This window comes from Euprymna scolopes, chromosome 31 (genome assembly GCF_053919585.1).
Source record: "Euprymna scolopes isolate OS-2025 chromosome 31, ASM5391958v1, whole genome shotgun sequence".
Lineage (NCBI taxonomy): Eukaryota > Metazoa > Mollusca > Cephalopoda > Sepiida > Sepiolidae > Euprymna > Euprymna scolopes.
The window spans coordinates 70247112-70271282 of record NC_136512.1 but is presented as its reverse complement, the minus strand read 5'-3'; the positions used below and the strand labels follow the sequence as shown (position 1 = coordinate 70271282).

Here is a 24171-nt window from a genome sequence, read left to right as displayed (position 1 = left end):
ATATGTCTTGTAGCGGAATGCCTCCGATGAGTACCGAACATTGATAATCAAAAAAATCGGATTAAAGAAAGCACAGTCCGATGTTGATTAAAGTTAACATCACAAATGCGTTTGATAAGTTTTCTCACTGCACAAGCGGGAGGATCCAGTGTATAAAATCAAGAGTATGTTCTTTGATAAGACAGTGGCGCGTTCGAAATAAATGATTCTGTTTAGAGTGCTATTGAACCTTGAGTTTTCATTTTAAACTAAGCCAGGATAGAAAAATGATGTCATAAAATCACAAGTAGATTCTCTACAGTGCAATGTAGACTATGTCTCTGCGGGGAGGCAATGAAGCTTCCTCCCAGTGCACCGCGGTGGGTCACGATTAGAGCAGACAATCAATCCAGTTGATTGAAAAAATGAGCGATTTCACCAATTTAAATTACAATAAACGTATAGGAAGTGTGGGGCATTCGTTGACCCTTATTCAAGCCGGGCAACATCGGGTCTCCCTGCTAGCAAATGAATGAAAACAATGGAATGTGTTACTAGTTAAATCAGTTTATGCGCTTGTCAAGCAGTCTGAGAAATTGGTGATGAATGCTGGCGCCCATGTTGATTTTTATATAAAAACCCAATTGCATATTTATTTCTTTACTCGATTAATTTTTGTGAGAAATATATTTCAGCAATCAATTACGTAACTACTTAATTAGAGAGAGTATCCTTCCACCCACAAACCCAGATATGTAATCCTAGAGCGCTCACAGTTTACTCTTTGCGTCTGTAATTTTTAAGACATGTTTGACGTGTGATCCTGTTTTATATCGGGTAATGACAGTAATTAATGGGGAAGTGGTTGTTCACTTGTTTGTGTATCGTTTTGGATACGTTCAAGCGTCTGTATGAGATCGGCTCGTCTGTCTGTCACGCTCCGACTTGAAATAATATGTTCATCGTTAAATGTGCGCATTAAATGGACGCATCTTTTTTTAGATGCGTCCATACACATCTATAAGACGCCTTGGATGTCGGTTGAAATAGATTTTTATGCTGGTCTGTCACGTTTTAGTATGAAATAGTATTTTAGTCGGTAATCCGTAGATGGGTGTATCTTTGCGGTTATCACTCCCCCTCTCTCTTTCTCTCTTTTTCTCTCTCTCTCTCTCTCTCTCTCTCTCTATCTATATATCTCTATCTATCTATATATCTATCTATCTATCTTTCTCTGTTTCATAAACGTTAATGACCGGTTTCTTTCTCCTGCTACGATTAATCAACATCATTATTACTATGGCCCGTTAAACGACCAAAAGCTGAATGACATTTCATCAAACGACTCCGTAATTAGTTTTAGTTTTTGTTAAAAATTTCATACAATGCAAAATTACTGTCGCACACGTACGTCTTTCCAATTGTCGTAATGGCGGGCAGTAACATGCACAATGGCGATTTTTTCTTTTTTCTTTTTTTTTTTTTTTTTTTTCATTTTCAATGATTTAAGCGACATTACAATCGAAACGTGTAATTTTTATCAAAGTTAGAACTGACTGTCTATTAAAAACAATACCGTCGGCTGCTTCCCAGGACATAGAATCGAAAATGCTTTTAATCATAATTTATTGGATAAATTAGCATTAAATTTAGAAAGGTATAAAGATAAAAATGTAAAATTATGGAGGGAAATAGTGAGCATTCGGTTCGTAAAGTATATTGCAATTTTTCAAGAACGTGGTTATAAAAAAACTAGTTCTTAAATTAAACAGTAAATTGCAACATTTTTAATATACAAAACGTTTGGGTGTACCGACAACTCAGATATTGGCAAGAACGTCTTAAACATATCCTCCCATAATTTTTCTCCCTCTGAACTATTAATACTTGATCATGGTTTAGAATTTTGTATTCCATTGCCCAGTGTTAAATGGGAAGAAGTATTTTCCGAATTTGAAATTCTCAATGCCCAAGCAGAGAGACTTTCACCAGTCTCTGAAATTAAAGTAAGAGATTTCATAAGCAAGATTAAATGACGTTTCTTACAGCTATGTAAGTACACCAATGTCCCATTCAGAGTCTAAATGGCGCAAAGAACATTATGCAGTTATTAAAAATCTACAAGAAAATACATCGTTAATCATTACTAGGGCTATGACAAGAAGCATATCTTTTCATTATTTTGACTCTCGAGTACATATCAGTTAATATCTTATGTTTTTCGATACAGTGATGTGGTTCTCGATTGATTAACTGCATCTGACGGTGTCGGATATATACTCGAGAGTCAAAACAATGGAAAGAATATTCTGTTGTCATAGCTTTAGTCATTACTAGACTCAATAAAGGTTCAGGAGTTGTAATACTAAATCTTTATGATCATGTCGACAAAATATCTATGATACGGGTGATATAGAAAAATTTGTAAAATTGGGCCCGGTCACAAGTCATGATTCCACAATCTCTTTAAAAACCAAATTCCAAAAGAAATTAGTTAAGTGGATTAAAAGTGATGTACTCCCTTCTAGCATAGCTAGTGAGATTAGACCCTCAGAATCTATCCGTCGAACGTTATACGGTATAAAACTCAAAAGGCGGCTATTCCTTTAAGGCTCATTTCATCTATGGTCGAGTCATAAGGTTGCAAAATGCATCTTAAATATTTTACAACCATTAAATACTGTCTTAAAGATTCGTTTTATTTTGCGGACTTTATTTAAAAGTCTAAGCTTGTTAAGAACTTTGTGTGTTCTTATGTCACTAGCAACCTGTTTACTTGTGTTTCGATTTCAGAGACTATAGATATCTGTACGGATTTTTTTATATCCTAGCCAGATATCGCCTCCTCCTCCTCCCATTTCTGAAAGCATATTTGTTGAGCTGATGAAATTTGCCACTACATTTGTTGAATTCAATTTCAACGATGCAATGTATCGGCAAATAGAAGGTGTGTCCATGGGCTCTGTCCCGAGACCGATAATGGCGAATAATTACTTTTTGGGCCCATGAAACCCTTAGTCTGTTTTCGATATTTTGTCTCTCCAAGAACTAAACAGAGGCAAATAATTTTTCTCCCTACTTAATAAAATGCATCCCGCGTTAAAGTATACTTATGAAGGAGCTTGTAACTCGTCCATAGATTTCCTTAATGTATTGGTAACAAAAAAAACATCTAGTTACCTTACATCAATATACCACAAATGTACATTTACGGGACTGTATACACGCTGGGATTTATTTTGCCCCCCCCCCTCAAAAAAATGTAAGCTCAATTTAATGTGGACCCTTACACATCGTGTCCTAATGATTTGTTCAAAATCAAAATTGGATGAGGAATTTAAAATAATTGCTGATACTCCATCCAAGAATGGGTACCGTCTTGATGTAATTAGCATGACGTCAAGAGAAAAAAATGGTTGACATCGACCTTTTTTTTCTCCTCACATCATGCCTACTTTATCTTATTTTATTCATATTTCAAGTTCATCTCCAGCTATCCTTAGCTTTTATCAAAAATATTACGGAGGTTTTTAATATATAATTTTAATCTACATACGAAATATAGCTTACAGCGGACACTTCAAAAAACTGCTTCCACTTCATAAAATGAGGAGGATTATACCCCGGACTTTCCATACCCAAAGGATTATCACTAAGAACCAAAAATACCTTACAATAAATTGGAATCTACCTACAATATGGATTTATTCAACAAACTCGGACTCTGACCACAATATACCAATCTATACAAGGATTATCACAACACCCGGATACCATGAAGTCATATCCTTTCATTGTATCTACTCTTTATTTCATCTATTTTCTTTATCTACGCACCCTAAAATGATGTAATTAATTTTTAAATATATTTTCTTTGTATGTGCTAAAAAACAACATTATTTCGAATTGGATGTCATATTTGCTAATGACTTTTCTCTGAGGAGATGATGAGCCTACATTGAAAATTCATGGGTTAAGGAAAAAAATCTGATCCGTCTTCTTTATTCAAACAATACATTTCTACTCTGAACATTGATGTTTTTCTGAATGAAATTAAAACCATATATATATATATATATATATATATACACACACATATATATATGTATGTATGTATGTATGTATATATATATATAAACAGTAGTTGTATGTATGTATGTATGTATGTATGTATGTGTGTGTGTGTTTCTATCAGTGTGTACATACTTTACAGATAAGCTCTTAAACTAGTGGTCACATAGCACTAAAATTAGCAGGAAATAGTAACTATACAACAAGGAAGGTTTATAACGAGTAAATTCTTTGTTTGGATTGATAAATAACGCGTATATAGAAATATGCATACAAGTTTAAATGCAAAATGTTTGTTCAAACTTTCCGATATATTTGTATCTCTTTTTGATCATGCACAAATAATATATATATATATATATGTATGTATATATATATATATGTATGTATGTGTATATATATGTATGTATGTATATATATATATATATGTATGTATGTGTATATATATATGTATGTACATATATATATATGTATGTATGTATATATATATATATATATATATATATATATTGTTAAGAGAAACATTTTCACACCCTTCATATATATCAATTAAGCAGATACCCCTTCCCACACCCAATCCTTAGCAGACGGAGTCAAAATGAGGCTGGCCGAGCGACCTAGATTTCTACACCCATGCAATGACCTTCAACTGTCGCCAACAAGAAAAACGCGGGAGAATCAAGGCAGTTCGACGAAGGCGGTGGACACGGAAACATGTGTGGGGGCATTCTGCTCGAAAAATGGAAACACCGCGGTTGATTCGCATGGTGAAAAAAAAAGAGAAAAACATCTCGTCGACTCGTATCGTGCCATAAAGGAACAATATATACCCATCTTGGCACTAATCGATTCGAATTCACGCCGTGCTGATAAGGAATAACATATATCCACCTTAGCATAAATGGATTGGAATTTACGAGAATCGATCCTTCAAACCAGCACCTCATAAAAGGGAAAGGAGCTTCGGGTGAATTGAACGTCGACTCAACAAAAGAAGTTAAGTAACTCTTTCTAAATTGTTTTTGCTCGATCAATTATGTGAACTGTTGAATGCCCCATGAAAAAAGGGAAAAAGAAAAAAGAAAAAAAATGGGGAAAAGAAAAGCAACCCTCGAACTAAGGTTTTTTTCCTAAATGCTAAATCCCCCCCCTGTTGATCGGCCCATATATAACATATCATTGACTATAAAAAAAAAGAAAAAAAGGAAGAAGAAAAAAAAGGGGAAAGAAAAGAAAATAAAAAAATAGAGGAAAGAGGGAAAAACTATTTCTGTATCTTGAGACTTTCAGTGTGACTCCCCCCCTCTCTGAGTATCACTCATATCTCGTTGATTCTCATCGAAGAGAACAGAAAGAACCTTCCTAAGACAATCGAAATATCACTCACCCCCCCTCTCCTTGTCCCAAATCATTGTCTGCATGTATATATTCTTTTATTCTTTTTTTTTTCATGTTATTTCAGTTATGATTTCAGTTGCATGTTCTGTTTTCGTAGTTACATTTTACCCGGTTCAATTTGTTTAAATAAATTGTTGATTTAATAACTCTCATACCCGTGTCGACTTGTGTCTCTTTTGTTTGCCTTACATTGCCGCCCGTGAATGCCTCGAGTATATTCCACGACGATTCTGGTCTGAACCTGGACACTGTACCATAGAGACCGCATAATTTGCAGTCGGTACCCGTCAAACTTTTCTTTTTCTTAAAACGCGTGCCCGGCCTTGGGATTTTCTCTGAGAACTCCAACCTTGGTACCGTACAGGGAGGTTCTCGTCAAGAAACAGGCTCGTGGTACCGTCACATGGGGGCTCTCCGGAGATCAGTTATACACCAAGCAAGTGTAATTTCCTTGCTTGAATAAAAAAAAAAATCCTCGTGAACGTACTTGTGCATTATACACGGACGGTAAGGCAAAATGACGGACACCGACGAATTCCTTAAAAATCCATCCCCAGATAAATTATATAGATTAAAAAAAGATGATCTAATAGTAATAGGAAAGAAATTAGACCTAGAGGTTAGGGGAGCTATGAGGAAAAGCCAGTTAATGAGAATAATAGCTGAGCACATGGTAGACAATGACCGCTTCGATGAAGAAGTGCTGGAAGATTTACCGGCGGAGAAAACGACCATGACTCCTGATCAGGTCGAACTAGAGAAAGCCAGAATAATGGCGAAAGCCGAGGTAGAAAAAGCTCGAATCGAGCAAGAGATTAGGATGAGCGAATTAAGTATAGCTCACCAGCCACAGCAAGTCAGACAAAACAGATTCGACATAACTAAACAAGTGCGATTGGTCCCAAAATTTGTAAAAAAGGAGGCGGACGATTACTTTGCGCACTTCGAGAGAACCGCCCTAAATATGGGCTGGCCACAAGAGTGTTGGGCAATGCTGTTACAAACGGCATTAAGCGGTAAGGCCCAAAAGACATATGCGGCACTTCCAGCGGAAGACTGTGCCGATTACGAGGTAGTAAAAGAAGCAATTCTTAAAAGTTATGAACTCGTCCCACAAGCTTATCAACAGAAGTTCAGAAACTCAAAGAAAAGCGAGGGACAAACCTACGTAGAGTTCGTTAAACTCAAAGAGAATTATTTTGATCGGTGGTGCAATGCCAAAAACATAGAGGGTAACTTCAACAAATTGAAACAACTCATGTTAATTGAGGAATTTCAAAACTGCATACCCGATGACATGAGGATACACCTGACCGACAAAAAGGCTGAAACAGCAATCGATATAGCCACGGCAGCCGACGAATACATATTGACTCACAAGAGAAGCAGGGCAAAACTACAGGGACCCATGCAGTCACAGGTCAGGGAACATTGTGCAGTAAAGACACTGTACGAAAATCCACGAGTACCCATCAGAAATCCCCTCAACACAACCAACCGACCAGTACTGGGACGGGAAGCGAGACCTATAGTATGCTTCAACTGTGGGAAGCCAGGTCATGTAGCTGCGAAGTGTCAGGCGAAACGATTCACGGAGATGAATCGGAATACCCCAGCCAAACCACAAGGGGCGATATCTCAGGGAATAGATGAAACGTACGAACCCTTCATATCGAAAGGATATATCGCGCGAGATAAGGAAGGTCAAGGGGAACCCATTAACATTCTCAGGGACACGGGAGCATCCCAATCCCTAGTGAAAAGAGGATGCATGCCTAAAGAAGCGACAAGAGCCGCAGATAGAGCGACCACGATAAGGGGCATAGGAAACAGACCCATAACGATTCCACTATTTAAAGTCCACTTAGTGTCGGATTGGGGCTCAGGAGAAATAACTGTAGGCGTAATTGACGAATTACCGATGACAGGGGTAGCCATGATACTAGGAAATGACATCGCGAAATATCAAGACGGGAAACCCATAGGGGTGACCACAAAAAGTAGAGCGATAAAGAGGGGAAATGTAGAAGACAAGCCGTCAGGGGAAAAGTAACCGAGACCGGTGGTAACACCCCAACCTTGTTTACCCGTGCCACGACAAGTGCTGATCAAGGAGCAACAGAATGACGGCGACCTAAAACCCTTATTCTGTCGAGTTGGAGAAGAATATCCTAACAAATCAAAACGTCAATATTTCCTCAATAGGGGCGTACTAATGAGGAAATGGAATGCCCCCAAGACAAAGGGAGAGTCGGGAGATACTGTGCGGGAACAAGTAATGGTACCCGACATGTATCGAGAGGATATCATGAAAGTGGCACATGAGATACCACTGGCGGGCCACCTAGGTGTCAACAAGACCCTAGAAAAGTTGACCAGACATTTCTACTGGCCAGGAATCGTGGGAGATGTCAAAACGTTCTGTAGAACTTGTGGGACGTGCCAAAAGACTGGAAAACCCAACCAGAATATTCCCCCGGCCCCACTCCAACCTATACCGGCAGTGGAAGAACCGTTTAGTAGGGTAATAGTGGACTGTGTAGGACCGCTACCCAAAACCAAAACAGGACACAAATTTATATTAACTATAATGTGCGCGTCCACAAGGTTTCCAGAGGCGATCCCACTGCGCAGCATATCAACGAAAAAGGTGGTAGATGCCCTGATAAACTTTTTCACTAAAATGGGGCTACCCAGAACCATACAGACAGACCAAGGATCTAATTTTACGTCGAGGCTATTCGAGCAGGCTACGGAGCAACTGGGAATCACCCACATAAAATCCAGCGCTTATCACCCTCAATCGCAGGGGGCTCTGGAACGCTTCCACGCCACCCTGAAAACCATGCTCAGGGGCTATTGTATGGAACACGATGCCGAATGGGATCAGGGGATCCCATTTGTGCTTTTCGCAGCTCGAGAAGCCGTCCAAGACTCGTTGGGGTTCAGTCCCTTCGATCTAGTCTTCGGTCATCAGGTACGAGGACCATTAAAAATGATAAAAGAGAAATGGGTCAGCGATGAACCCTTGCCAAATAACATGACGGATTACGTCACTAAAATGCGACAAACCTTAGCCGAAACACGGAAGTTAGCTAAGACCCACCTAGAAAGTAGTCAGAGGGTCATGAAGACCACATACGATAAAATAGCAGTAGATAGAAAGTTCGAAGAAGGAGAGGAAGTGTTAGTACTCATACCCCTGAATGGTCAACCATTCAAGTCGAAATATCAGGGACCGTACACAATTACTGAAAAGATAAGCCCACTAAAGTATAAGATATCTACCCCCAAGCGTAGAAACAAAACTCAAGTATGTCATGTGAACATGATGAAAAAATATTTCAGGAGGGCGGGAGAAAAATCAATATTGACAGCACAGTGTCACCATGAAGCTGTAAGTGATGAGTACCCCGAAAGAGATCTTCCTGTAGAAAAGGACCCACCCATTAAGTTAAAGAATTCGGAGATAATGAGTAACCTAGGGTGCAAACTTGCACACTTAACGCCGAAAGAAGGGCAAAAGTTACAAGGAATGGTAACAGAATATAGCGACCTATTTGCTGACGCACCTACGCGCACAAGAGCAATAGTGCACGATGTTGAGCTAAAGGAGAGCGAACCAATTAAACAACATCCGGATTGCATAAGTCCGAAGAAATTAGAGATAATGAAAACGGAGATAGACTACATGCTCGAACACGAGATAATAGAGCCCAGTCAAAGTGAATGGGCATCACCGTGCGTGCTGGTCGATAAACCGGACGGAACAGTGAGATTCTGTACAGATTATCGCAGAGTGAACGCGATAACCAAGGCAGACGCATACCCTATGCCACGAATAGACGACTGTATAGATAAGATAGGACATGCCAAATACATCACCAAATGCGACCTTCTTAAGGGATACTGGGCAGTGCCTCTAACCGAGAGAGCCAAGCAAATATCGGCGTTTGTAACCCCAGAAGGAGCATACAAATATCGCGTAATGCCATTTGGGATGAAGAATTCCCAAGCAACATTTGTAAGACTGATGAACACATGCCTTGCTGGGATTAAAAACGTAGATACATATGTCGATGACATAGTCATTTACAATGACACATGGGCAGAACATATCGAAACAATTGAAAAAGTATTTAAGAGGTTAAGAACGGCCAAATTAACCATAAACTTAGCTAAAACAGAGTTCTGCCAGGCCGAGGTCAAATATCTAGGGCATGTGGTTGGCCATGGGAAGATCACCCCAGCAAAGGCCAAAGTAGAAGAGATAAAGAATCATCCCATACCAAAAAATGTTAGGAGTTTAAGGAGATTCCTAGGCATGGCAGGGTATTACCGCCGGTTCTGCAGGAATTTTGCATGTCTCACTGCGCCACTGACAGAGCTGTTGAAAAAGCACAAGCGATTTCAATGGACACCCGAATGTCAAGAAGCAGCTGAGAAGATCAAGCTAATGTTAAGCAGCGAGCCAGTGTTAAAGGCTCCATCGTTTGACAAACCCTTCAGTGTGGCGGTAGATGCCAGCAATAGCGGGATAGGAGCAGTACTGTTACAAATGGGGGAGGATGATCAACTACACCCAGTCAGTTACTACTCAAAGAAACTGAGCAAGTTTCAAAAATCCTACTCCACAATAGAGAAGGAAGCTTTGGCGTTAGTGATGAGTTTATCTCATTTTGAAGTCTATGTATCTTCGGTGCATGGCCCGACTATCCTATACACAGACCACAACCCATTGATATACGTCAATAGAATGAAAAATAAAAACCGGCGAGTACTCTCCTGGAGTCTCATATTGCAAGAATTCGACCTAGACATCAGACACGTAAGGGGTCGGGATAACGTAATAGCGGACGCCTTATCACGTAGATTCGAAACAGAAAGGGAAGAAAAGGGGCGGGGGAAAATTCATAAAATAGCTGTAGGAAAAAGTGATGGAAACTCCACGAACATCATTTCTTTAGAGTGACACAAGTTGGTGTCCTTAATCTCAAATATTATTTTCTTGTCTCATACGAGTAATTTTATTTTAAATACATATAAATATAAAAAAAAGAGGAACAATTCTCTTTTTTTTTCTCTTATGGAGGAAGGTGTTAAGAGAAACATTTTCACACCCTTCATATATATCAATTAAGCAGATACCCCTTCCCACACCCAATCCTTAGCAGACGGAGTCAAAATGAGGCTGGCCGAGCGACCTAGATTTCTACACCCATGCAATGACCTTCAACTGTCGCCAACAAGAAAAACGCGGGAGAATCAAGGCAGTTCGACGAAGGCGGTGGACACGGAAAAATGTGTGGGGGCATTCTGCTCGAAAAATGGAAACACCGCGGTTGATTCGCATGGTGAAAAAAAAAAAGAGAAAAACATCTCGTCGACTCGTATCGTGCCATAAAGGAACAGTATATACCCACCTTGGCACTAATCGATTGGAATTCATGCCGTGCTGATAAGGAATAACATATATCCACCTTAGCATAAATGGATTGGAATTTACGAGAATCGATCCTTCAAACCAGCACCTCATAAAAGGGAAAGAAGCTTTGGGTGAATTGAACGTCGACTCAACAAAAGAAGTTAAGTAACTCTTTCTAAATTGTTTTTGCTCGATCAATTATGTGAACTGTTGAATGCCCCATGAAAAAAGGGAAAAAGAAAAAAGAAAAAAAATGGGGAAAAGAAAAGCAACCCTCGAACTAAGGTTTTTTTCCTAAATGCTAAATCCCCCCCCTGTTGATCGGCCCATATATAACATATCATTGACTATAAAAAAAAGAAAAAAAGGAAGAAGAAAAAAAGGGGAAAGAAAAGAAAATAAAAAAATAGAGGAAAGAGGGAAAAACTATTTCTGTATCTTGAGACTTTCAGTGTGACCCCCCCTCTCTGAGTATCACTCATATCTCGTTGATTCTCATCGAAGAGAACAGAAAGAACCTTCCTAAGACAATCGAAATATCACCCCCCTCTCCTTGTCCCAAATCATTGTCTGCATGTATATATTCTTTTATTCTTTTTTTTTTCATGTTATTTCAGTTATGATTTCAGTTGCATGTTCTGTTTTCGTAGTTACATTTTACCCGGTTCAATTTGTTTAAATAAATTGTTGATTTAATAACTCTCATACCCGTGTCGACTTGTGTCTCTTTTGTTTGCCTTACATTTCCGCCAGTGAATGCCTCGAGTATATTCCACGACGATTCTGGTCTGAACCTGGACACTGTACCATAGAGACCGCATAATTTGCAGTCGGTACCCGTCAAACTTTTCTTTTTCTTAAAACGCGTGCCCGGCCTTGGGATTTTCTCTGAGAACTCCAACCTTGATACCGTACAGGGAGGTTCTCGTCAAGAAACAGGCTCGTGGTACCGTCACAATATATATATATATAATTTCAGGTAGAAAAATATCCAAAATATCCAAACATTAAGAATAACTGAATTTCAACAAGGGTCGTTGATAGTGCTCAATCAAAGAAAGCAAATTATATTTTTTTATTAGTCTTTATGTAAATACAGTCATATCTTGCTACGATATGCAGGCCGTTTTAATCATATTTGATTTCATCAGGCAAGAAAAATTAAACTACAAAAATTAAAAAGTTCAAGACCTTTTCAAATTTTCGTAGCAAGAAATGACTGTATTTACATAATAATAATAATAATAATAATAATAATAATAATAATAATAATAATAATAATATATATCTGTATTTTAATATCTTACTTTCTTGTTTCTTCTCTCTCTCTCTCTCTCTCTCTCTCTCTCTTTCTCTCTGTCTCTCTCTCTCTCTCTCTCAGTTCCCCTCTTTCTCCTTGGTTCTGGCTATTAGGTAAACGCTGAGCATGCCGGGTAGAAGCAATATTACTTGTCTGTTATCTATCTATCTATCTATTTATCTATCTATCTAACTATCTATTTATCTAATTGTCTATCTATTTAACTGAGTAAACAACAGATTGAATCATGGTAAACAATAAGTCGAGCGAGCGTGCAGGTTCAGAAATGGTCAAAGGCTAAATCTGTGACAGGTATCAAACTTGGGTAATCGATCAAGTTGCACTGGAAAGTGTGCGAATGGAACCGAAAGTGACGTGTGAGGAGTTCCGGTTTGAATAATCTGAATAAAGTTTAGGAAGTTAATTGTGAGACGCCGACGAAGCAAGATGGGTGAAACAGGGTTCCTCATAAGAGGACGACGGTTTCCAAATGGATGCAGAGAAACCACAAGCCAAGATTCACTTCAGTTCTGCTGTGACGAGATATCTGAGAGTAAATAAAGTATATATATATATATATATATATATATATATATATATATATATATATACATCGTCTTGTGTCTGTCTTGAAGTGGTTCCTTTAAACAGAACCCAGCTCCCGAAGACGTTGTCGAATCCCGCAGAAGCGGGCAGCAGAAAAAGGTATGTCGTCACGTTACGTGAATTATATGTAATACACACACGCACCCACAAATACTAGATGAGTCACGGGCCGTAAATAGACATTAAAGGACGAGGACAATAGTCCGTTAAATGCACACTTAAATATACAGTTAGATAACAGACACGCATATTATAACATCGCCCTCTCTTTCTATTTCTTTTTTCTTTCTTTCTTTCTCTTGCTTTTTCTCGTTAAATTATCTTTCTCTTTCTTTCTTATTCTTCTCTTCTTTTCTCTCTCTTTTTTCTTTCTTTTTTCTGATATATATTTCTTATTATCTCTTTCTCTCCCTTCCTCCCTCTCCATTTTACTTTTTCTCCATTTCGTTCTCGCTCCTTGTCATTTTTCTCTTTCTTTCTCTTCTCTTTCTCTCTCTCTCTCTCTCTCTCTCTCTCTCTCTCTCTCTCTATCCCTTCTTCCTTCTCTATCTTTTTCTCTTTTTCGCTTTTGTTCTCGTTTTTTTCTCTTTCCCCATCTTTTTCTTTTTCTTTTTTCCTTCGTTTTCACTTTCTTTATCCCTATTTGCTGCTCGCCCCTGCCTTTCTGCCTCTTTCCCTCTCTTTTTCTCTTACTCTCTCTTTTTCGATTACGTTTCCCCCCCCTCTCTCTCTCTCTCTCTCTTTCTCTCTTTCTTTCTATTTCATTTTTCTTTCTTTTCTTTACTCTCTCTCTCTCTCTCTCTCTCTCTCTCTCTCCCTCTCTTTGTATAGCGCATTCTAGCGTGGCCTTCGTTATAAAGATGGCCGGCCAGCTGAAAAAATGACGTCATCGCCGAGGTCCCAACAAGCAAGATATGTGGAACTCTTAGACTGTCAATAATGAAGAGTAATTTTTACAGACAGCGTTACAAAACTTCAAAATTGGATTAAAATAAAGAAATAAAGAAAGAACATGATTTATACTGAAACTCATCTAATATTAATAATAAAAAAAATTAAAAAAAACACAAGTTATTTGTTTAAGTATATTATAAGCAATTGAATATTTCGTTGTATTATAGATTTTAAAGATTAGAATGCGTTCTTTAATTACTTATAAATTACATTTTAAAAAAGTGAAGGAACACGATTTGATTTGAAATAAACTTGAAGTTTATTTAATATAATTAAATGAAAATTATGCATGTAAGATTATGAATATTTGAAGCAGAACACAAGCAAAACATTTAATATGAGTTAAGACAATAAACAAATATTAAAATTAAACTATTTTTTAATCAAAATGAACAATGTTTTTTTAAATCAAAATGAATATTTTTTTAAATCAAAATGAATATTTTTTTTAATCAAAATGAATATTTTTTAATCAAAATGAACCACAATATTTTTAAATGCAAATAAACTACAATATTTTTTCAAAATCAAAAACAATATTTTTAATAAATTCATGAAATATTGCACAGTAAAAAAATAATTAACCTAAAGAAAAAATCATGTTTCTTATTTAAGATTATTTCACCAATTCACAACATAACAAAAATAACATGCAAAATCATTTTTTTTATATCCATATTTTCAGTTTGTTAAAATACGTGGGTTTGTATTACATAGATTCGAAAAAGTTGTCAAAAAACAAATATATAACAAATAAATGTTATCAAAGGCAAGATAAGTTACTTTTCTACCAAACTGGATATATTTTTCGTGTTTTTATTCAATGTAACATGTTTATTCAGCTCGAAAAACATACAGTGTTTACCGATGTATTCGAAAATTCCAGATGGCGTCTAATTCTCTTTTTAACACGGTAAGTTTTGGAAAAGGTGTTATAAATACAAAACCGGATAAAATACTGTTAAAAACTCGCTCAATATATGTTACCGTGACACAGTTTAACATATATTCGGCGGGTTTTTAATAGTATTTTGTATAGTTTTTTTATTTATAACACCTTATCCCAAACTTACCGTGTTAAAGAGAGAATCAGACGCCATCTGGAATTTTCGAGTACATCGGTAAACACTGTATGTTTTTCGAGCTGAATAAACATGTTACATTGAATAAAAACACGAAAAATATTTGGTAGAAAAGTAACTTATCTTGCCTTTGATAACATTTATTTGTTATATATTTGTTTTTGACAACTTTTTTCGAATCTATGTGTACAGTAATACAAACCCAATTACGTTAATGAAATGAATTGTAAGATCACGAGTGAACGCGCGTTTTTTTTAGTTTAGTTTTATATATATATATATATATATATATATATATATATATATATATATATATATATATATATATATATATATATATATATATATATATAAGTATTTTTAAATTTTTATCTTTCTAGCTTTAAAAAAAAGTTTAAAAATTTTATCAGCCGGCATAATTTATTTTTAAATATTGAAAAATTTCAGGAAAATTAATTTTTGCTAAATTTTTAAAACATGTGTGTCAACAGCTTTAAAAAAATCGTCTCTTCAAAAGAACGTGTTTTAAAGAGTCGATGTTGCCTCACATTTTCATTAGTTTTGTATGTTGTAAAAAATTTTTTTTTAATATTAGCAATTTATTTAAAGCTTCTTCTTTTGAATGGTAAAAAACTTAGGATGATAATATTGAATTAAATTATAGTTACATCGTGTTAAATACAGGGGGCACGTTAAAACTTACTTTGCTGAATGAAGATGGTGTAAAATCTTTTTTTTTTTTTTACTGCATTATAATTCTTTATCTTTCGGAAATGAAAATACTGTCACTTTTTGGTCCTTTACGATAATTTCCTCGGCACTTTGGAACGATGCACCGTGAAGACATTTTAATAAAAAAAACAAATATTACACTGACTTCAAGACGTTACGAGTTACGAGTGACTACCGGTGATTACCGGTGTCAAGCAAGGGACTATCCGTGATGACGTCAGCAGATTAAATTATTTTTGCCCACCGGCCATCTTGTCTTTTAAGACGGTCTTGATTCTAGGCGCCCATGCACAGCACTCGTTCATTGCTGGCAAAATGCTATTGAGAATGGTGGTGACTGCGTAGAAAAATAAATTCTGGGGCACAAACGGAGGCTAGTACTAAATGTACCACTCCCGTCTTCACAACCCAGCAACTTTTTTAGTTAAAAAAATCCCCAGGATATTTTTCTTTTGAAACGACGCCCGGGTACAGCACAGCTCATTGCAGGCAAAAATGCATTTGGTATGATGGTGTCTATATAAAAAACACACATATTATGGGGCACAAAAGGCCGCTCGTTTTAATGATACCATTTCCGTCTTTGTAACTTTTCAACTTGTTAAGTTAAAAAAAAATAGGAAGCTTTTCTTTTTGAAAAGCTTCCTATCTTGTTTATATATATATATATATATATATATATATATATATATATATATATATATATATTGTGATACATTTATTAAAATGTATAATAAATTATTTTATTGATTTTTAGCCGAAAGGAGATATATTTTTAGTATATTTTATTTACTGTATCATTTTTTTTAGCACCAAAAAGATCCATTCTCGTCTGCCCGTTCACATTTTGTAAATAAAACAGAAAAAAGGGGAGGAGGAGGCCTGCGAGCAAGAGGAAAAGAGAGAGACAGAGATACTGTGAACGAAGGGTGGAAGGAGAAAAGAAAGCTCATAGATGAGATTGAGAGGATAAAGAAAAGATAGAGAGAGCTAAAGCGTATATAGAGAGATATAAACTGTATAGAGAAAGAGAGAGATAGACCGTATAGAGAGAGAGGGGACTGAAAAAAGTTGTCAACAGTCAGTGGAGCTTCGTGCTTCAAAGCGACAAGACGTAAGTCAGCGAAGGTCGGGGTGGCGAAGCCAGCGAAAGACGACGGCAGTGTGGTAGCAGCGTCGCAGAAGTAAATATCAATGACACCAGCCGATGTTGGCGGCGACGGTAAAGATCTGTTGATTAGCGGTGAAAGTTAGAATATTGACTGAATAAAAGAATAAACCCAGCGAAGGAAGGATCAATGGAGCAGTGAAACTTTTACTATAAATCAAGGGCTTTTATGAGCTTTGGAAATAAATACTTGGAGCAATTAACACACACGCACGTAATGAAACATAAATAATCCGAAGGACAAAAATATGAAAATTAACTTGCATGCGCGTAATCAAATATAAACAATTTACAGGAAAGAAATATAAAAAAAGAGACAAAAGAAAGGTCACATTTCAAAGGACATTGAGTTTTTCAATCAAAACTTTCATTTCTCCAACATCTCTCTCTTACCCTAGAACCTGTATCTAATTGAGCAGACGATTTCTTTGTTTTATGTGAACATTGACTGTTGATATATTTTTCTCTCGGTAGAATTTGAATCATTAAATCATTTAGTTAGGCATATTTAATTTTCTTTTCTTGAATTGAATTTTATTTATTTTTTATATAAATAAGAGTTTATTAATTTTTCGACGATATTTGTCCTCGTTATTTCTTATGTGATTTCGTTGTCCAGTACATTTCATTTTATTGTTGTCTTCGGGACGGTTGTCCCATTCCCATAACAACACATTATCAAGGAACCTGGGAAACTTTATTTTTTTATATATTTCATTACGTCACCCATCTCTACCGTCCCCAGTAGGGCTGGCATACGTCGTAACAATATATATATATATATATATATATATATATATATATATATATATATATATATATATATATATATATAAGAATTACAGTTAAGTTTACCAAAATGATCCAAGATGGCAAAACTAAAGTAAATTATAAATATTAAAGAATTAATATTTATAAAGTAATCTCAACCAGATTTAAAAGCTCTATAAAATCAAATAGGAGATAGAGCTTATAATAAGAATCTTGGCTCGACAGTCGAGCTGTATATTTTTTCCATTTCTTTTTTACACACATTTTATCTTTCTTTTAATAATATATTGGAATTCTTTCCCATTTCGTTGTACCTATTTGTGAATTATTCCACGGATTTCTGCCTTTTGGATTACTTTGGATCCTCTTCCAATTACGCGGTTCCCTTGTGCGAATGGAAATTTAACTAACTTTCTTGGATTCTGCATCTTTGGATTTTACCGTCATTGGAAATTTTACCCTTCACCTGACTATCCATTCTCGTGAAATAACCTTTTTATTCGCCCTAATCCCTCTGCTTCACTTTTTGTTATCAAGTAAGATCTATGACTTATTTTAGTTTCATTTAATACTTTTGCAAGCAAAATCCGATCCCGCATTTTGCTAAATCCTACTCTCTGATGAGAAGCGAAGTATTTCTTTGAAACTCCGCGAATTAAGGACTATCCATTTATTTATTGTTTCCTTTGTAATATTAAATGTTTTTCAAATGTTTTTAACATGTTTTATTAACTACTTGTTCTTATATATATATATATATATATATATATATATTATTATTATTATTATTATTATTATTACATGTTCTTATTTCTTATATATATATATATATATATATATAAGAAATAATATATATATATATATATAAGAAATAAGAACAAGTAATAATAATAATATATATATATATATATATATATATATATATATATATATATATATATATATACACACACATATATATTAGCTGTACAAAATAGATATCGGTGAACGTTGTGGAATGTCTACTATACTATTATCTAAAAGTAACTTTGTTTGTGTCCGTGTGTCTTTAAGTGCGTTCCCTATGGACTCGAAAACGGCTAGGCCAATTTTTATGAAATTTCATACGAAGGTGCATTATGTGCCTGGCAGTGTTTTTAAATAAGTTTTTTATCGGAATGTCTTCGATAAGTATCGATAATCGAAATAATCCAGTCAATAAAGGTACAGGCGATTTTAAGCAGTTAACAACGTTACACAGCCTTACATCACAAGTGCATTTGAGATGCTTTATTATCACACAAGCATAAAGACCCGGCATATAAAAACTATGTTCTTTGATATGAGAGGGGCGCGTTTGAAATGAATATTTCTGTTTAGAGCATAATTGAATATCATACATGACTTTTGCACTTTAAACTTTAATTCAGACCATTATATTTAAAAAAATAATTTTAGAAAGGCAACAATAAGTTCTCTACAGTGCAATGTAGATTACAATGTATTGTGAACTAAGTCACTGCGAAGTAGAGCAGATAATCAATCGATTTGATTTAAAAAAAAATAGACGATTTCACCGATTTCGATGCCAATAAAAATATGGGAGGATGAAACATTCCTTGATCATCATTCAATTCCGAGCAACTTCGGGTCACCCTGCTAGTAAATAGATATAGATAGGATAAATAAGATTTGCGTTACGTAGATCGATAGTCAGTTGACCCTTATTTGCATAAGTTAATAAGTTTTTGTTTGTTTGTTTCACAAATTAACCTGTTTACTCCGCTGGAAAGCCAATCAATCGCTGCCAAATGTACTCGAGCCATACATAAACATGAATGGCAAACAATCATACGAAAAGAATTGTTTTTTTGTAACTGTTTTTAAACTCCCTCCCCCCCCCAAAAAAAAAATAATAATGGGGTGGTCTTATTATTACAGATTGTATTGGCCTTGTGCCAACTTCCGGTGAAATATTTTCTGCCCTCTTCCTTTTTCGGAAATATTAAAATACTAGTCTACCCGTTGGCAGTTAAAGGGTAAGATGAAAAATGTTCGACGCAAAAAGAGATTTTAAGAATATATTGTCTTGAAAAAACTTTTTTTTTTTAAGTGAGGAGTGAAAAAAATAAAACTCAGGAAGCCCCCAGAGCACTAATGAAAGCACTAATTAAAATTAAGAAGGCCCTACTAAAAGCAAGTTTCTACCTCTACTGCTTGAAGAGAAAATATTTTTTAAAGCATAGAAATATAATGAATCACTACTAAAAAGTAGTAAATATGGTTGGAAATATGATTATAGTTATTGCATATTTATATTTAAATCAGTTTTGTTTTTAACTGAATGGGGTTCGATTACGTTTATTTGCAAGGAAAGCACGTTAAAATAAGTTAAAACAAAACGACCTTGTGTATGCTTTGAATAGTAGCCGTGGCTTTTAATTTCGGACTAAGGATAGGACAGCCATGAAATAGGTAAACAGACAAATTTTTTGAAACCGGAACTGGGAAACCGGATGGACGGTTTAAACACCCAAGCAAGCTGATCTGAGTTTTATAATTATATAGATTTATGCAATTAGCCGGTGAGTAGCAAAATCTTGCCCTTCACTATAGAGATCCCTTAATGTTGAATCTTCTTGATTTTTTGAATTGATTCTATACAGTGTAATCACACTGACACACTGATTCTAGTTAGATCACGGAAGTTAAACAACGTTGAGCCTGGTCAGTACCAGGTGGGTAACTATTTGGGAATATCAGCCACTGTGTGTAGGAGGACGTCTAAACCTCTTTACAAAAACTGCAAAAAAGACTAACGTCGTCATCTCTCCTAATTAGAATAGTTGAGCCTAAGCAACGGTGGCATACAAATTTAATATTCCCATGACACTTTCTCCTTTAGAGGAAGCCAGTTCAACTCGCCTAGGATGAACGAACACGTCTTACAGTATGCAAAAAATATTGACGCATAATTCTTCGAAATATATTGCTTATTATTATGGTGATATACGTATAATCACGTTGACACACAGATTCTCGTTAGGTCACCGAAGTTAAGAGAGGTTCAGTCTTGCCAGTACCAGATGGGTGACTATTTTGAAATACTAGGCGATATATATATTTAGGTAAGCAGTATGCATAATACTTCAGGGAGACGAACGTCCCTACTTTAAACAGTTCTAGGTCACCCTTAAGCAAGTTGTAGAATCTGTTAACCTCTCTCTGATATGCTGGAGGGTAACCCTACAAGGATTAAATGGATTTCCTCAGCAAAACATCTAGCAAATTGGGCGGGAGGACTCCGTCAAAATAAACACACACGCACACACACACACACATACATAGGATAGGGGAAACCCATTGGCCCTGTACTGCAATGTTCTAATAATGACGTCACAAACGAAACATCAGCTTCCAATTTCTCATGTTAGCACGGAATTAGTAAGGCGTAGAAAACTGCCATAAGAATGTTCATGTCAGTGTGCAATCTGGTCTAACGACAGATAGCAAAATATAATAAAAATCAATTATTACATCGGAGACTTTGCCTTTGGAATTCCCTCCCTAACCCTTGTTTTCCCAATTATACCAATATGCAGAGATTTGAATGCGAGTAAAATAATATCTTGCTGCAAAACTTTACCCTTAGGAGACCCTCGATAAATCTAAGCTGTATCACAGTAGCCCTTTACGTTCCAGTGGAATATATATATATATATATATATATATATATATATATATATATATATATATATATATATATTCACCTAAAACAAGGCACATTGCTGTTGAGACATAATTAGGGACCGTATCTACAAAGACACTTCAAGTAGAGATTTAAGCAGCAAGATGTCTGTTGACAGGTTTAAACTTCTGTATGTTAGTATAGTCGAGGAAGCAGGAAACATGGAGGGAATTCCAAAGTCTAGCAGTTCGAAGAAAGAAACTATTAAAGTGGTAGGCTATCCAGCATCGGAAGGACTACTACATTAAAGGGGTGCGATTTTGCTGTTTGTTCGATTAGTTGGGAGTATTGTCGCCGATAGAGGCATCTGTGTTACGAGTTCGTCAAAGCAAATTTATCAAAGTTCCTGCAAAAGAAGCTCAAGGATGCAACATGGCGGCGATGCGAAAAAGGTTGGAGATTGTTCGATGGAGTATTCAAAAGTGTCGACACATTCCGAATCTTTTATCTTATTTTGTTCGGACAGTTTTGCGGACGTGTTCGTCCGCTCGTTGTGCTGATCTTACGTTGATGCTCGATACGGATATCGGTCTCGGTGTCAAGTGTGTGGTCTCGATCATTTCTGCTACAAAAGGATTTCCCCTTCAAGCAAAATTACAACTCCAGTTTAAACAAGTAAGAACGTTTGATTTGTTTGAGATTACAATAATATCCAATCGAGCACAATCAGGGTTCAAAAGCCTATCTACTTGTAAAACGCACAGAAAACTAACTTACCTCATCTGCTGGATTATATATATATATATATATATATATATATATATATATATATATATATATATATATATATATATATATGTGTGTGTAGACAAAAGATTTTGAAACATCAGTTGGAAATATTTACTGATTTAAAACCACCTGAACAGTGAGAATTATATTTTTTTTTCTCTCACTGGTTTTCCAACTGAAACCAATTTCCCTCTTTCCTTATTCGATTTTTAGCTTTTAATTTATCATTCTGACGTTTCCTCTTAGAGGGTCAGACGATAAGGCCTTAAGGAAATTTTAACAATTCCACCTGCCCGTTTTTTTTTTTTTGTTTTGTTTCTTTGATCTTTTTGATTTAAATTAAATTATGTTTCCTCTGAAATTTCTCCTTCCATTTTGCTGTACCAAGAATTTACTTATATATATATATATATATATATATATATATATATATATATATATATATATATATATATATATATATATACCCGTTCACATACACCTTTCACGATAAAGATAGAACCCAGAATTAGATAGAATCGAGCAATTGCATTGACAACGTATTGTCGTCAGTATTGCACACTTCATGAGTGCGACGACCTGGGTTCGCGCCTATGTCGGAGCACGTCACTGACGAGATGCAGTACATCGAAACCCACTTTGGTCTGGCGCTGTCCGTTGTCGATGCAATTGCTCGATTCTATCTAAATCTGGGTTCTATCTTTATCGTGAAAGGTGTATGTGAATGGGTATTTATATATATATATCTATAATCTCCTCTTAATGTCTAATATATACATATATATATATATATATATATATATATATATAAAAGCCAAACGTCTGTGTGTATGTATGTTTGTTTGTAACGCTAAAACTTTTGAAAGACGGAACCAAACTTGACAAATTTGGTATCATATCGAAGCCCCATCACCCGGATGACAAATATCGAAATTTCACGTCAAACGGACCACTAGAAGTTGGTCAACTGATCAGTTATCTTCGAGGGGGGCCCCCAAAAAAACCTGTCATTATCTATATATATAAAAGACAAATGTTTGTTTGTAACGCTAAAACTTGAGATGAAAGATTCCTCTCCCCTAAGAATAAAACATATGTTCAATATCTGCTTTTGTTTTTTCATTGTTTATACGGTCCCGAGCAACGCCGGGTAGCCCTGCTAGTATATATATAAAGAGAGAGAAAGATGAGAGAGAAAGAGTAGGCTTTTCAGCCTGTTAAAAACGTTACAAAGTTATAGCCTTTTGACTTAGAATAAGTGCTTTATGCCAAATTGATGGTTGAATATGGTTAAATTTGTGCTCATTTGGGCATTACGTACTGATTCATATTGATCTCTATTTCTGTGCTTATAACCAGTTTCTTTACTTCTTCCTCGCTGTGACGTCACCTCGCACACGGCTCAGTCACACGTTGACTGTTGTACACCTGCTACTGCTGCTACTTCTCCTACTGCTGCCATACGCGCCTCCGCACTCTGTTACAGTTTTAAGTTTAGCTGTATAGAATGAAAATTATGGAAATAATATTTCAACGTGATAGAAATGAAATAGAACATCATTTTGTTTTGTTTTTTGGGGTTTTTTGTGGGTTTTTTTTTTTACTTTTCCGTAGTTAAATGAAACGATGAGGCAAGGGGTGACGCTGCAATGTATTCAAATGTTGCTGAATATGAAATATTAAATAGAGAAAATTGTTATTGAAATGGATGTTGTCCATAAGAGAAGGATGTGTGAGAAGAGAAATGCTTAAAACAATGGAAGGTTTACAGTTAGATATTTATAATCAAAGGTTGAAATTTTAGTTTAAAATAATAAAATACAGTTTAACAAAACAATATACACACGAGAGTATAAAACACAGGCCGTGATCGTCTACTCGTTGTGCTGATCTGAAGTTAGTGCTCGATTCTGATATCGATCTGATTGCGCGATCAGAGAGAACTTGATCGTTTACTGTCTTAGATGTGCTACCATAAATGGTAGTGTCATCAGCATAAATGTATACAAATGATGTAAGGATGTGATTTGGAAGATCATTAATGTAGATCAGGAAAAGAGTTGGGCCCAGGATGTACCCCTGAGAGACACCAGCATTAATACTGAGAGCTTCTGATTTTTGCCCCTCAACTACTACTCTTATGAACCTATCAGAAAGAAATGATTTAATAATTGAGAAGACATTTCCAGCTATACCATAGCTAGAGATCTTGTGAAGTAAACCTTTATG

At 35.8% G+C, this 24171-nt stretch overlaps 1 protein-coding gene across 1 annotated transcript; it reads left to right on the top strand.

Annotated features, from left to right (window-relative positions):
• Positions 1-7663: 7663 nt before the first annotated feature.
• LOC145255556 (uncharacterized) lies at positions 7664-23625 on the top strand. The gene is made up of 3 exons (XM_080114011.1): positions 7664-9583; positions 21493-21828; positions 23557-23625. Exons 1-3 carry the CDS (start codon positions 7664-7666, stop codon positions 23623-23625), a joined length of 2325 nt encoding a protein of 774 aa, XP_079970137.1.
• The last annotated feature ends 546 nt before the right edge of the window (positions 23626-24171 follow it).

Bases quoted from the DNA above. Each gene is read 5' to 3' on its own strand.
- LOC145255556 (XM_080114011.1), top strand. From the start codon at position 7,664: ATGAGGAAATGGAATGCCCCCAAGACAAAGGGAGAGTCGGGAGATACT. The intron at 9,584-21,492 runs GTATTTAAGAGG...TTGTTCGATTAG, and splicing joins ATATCGAAACAATTGAAAAA to TTGGGAGTATTGTCGCCGAT. The intron at 21,829-23,556 runs GTAAGAACGTTT...ACTTTTCCGTAG, and splicing joins TACAACTCCAGTTTAAACAA to TTAAATGAAACGATGAGGCA.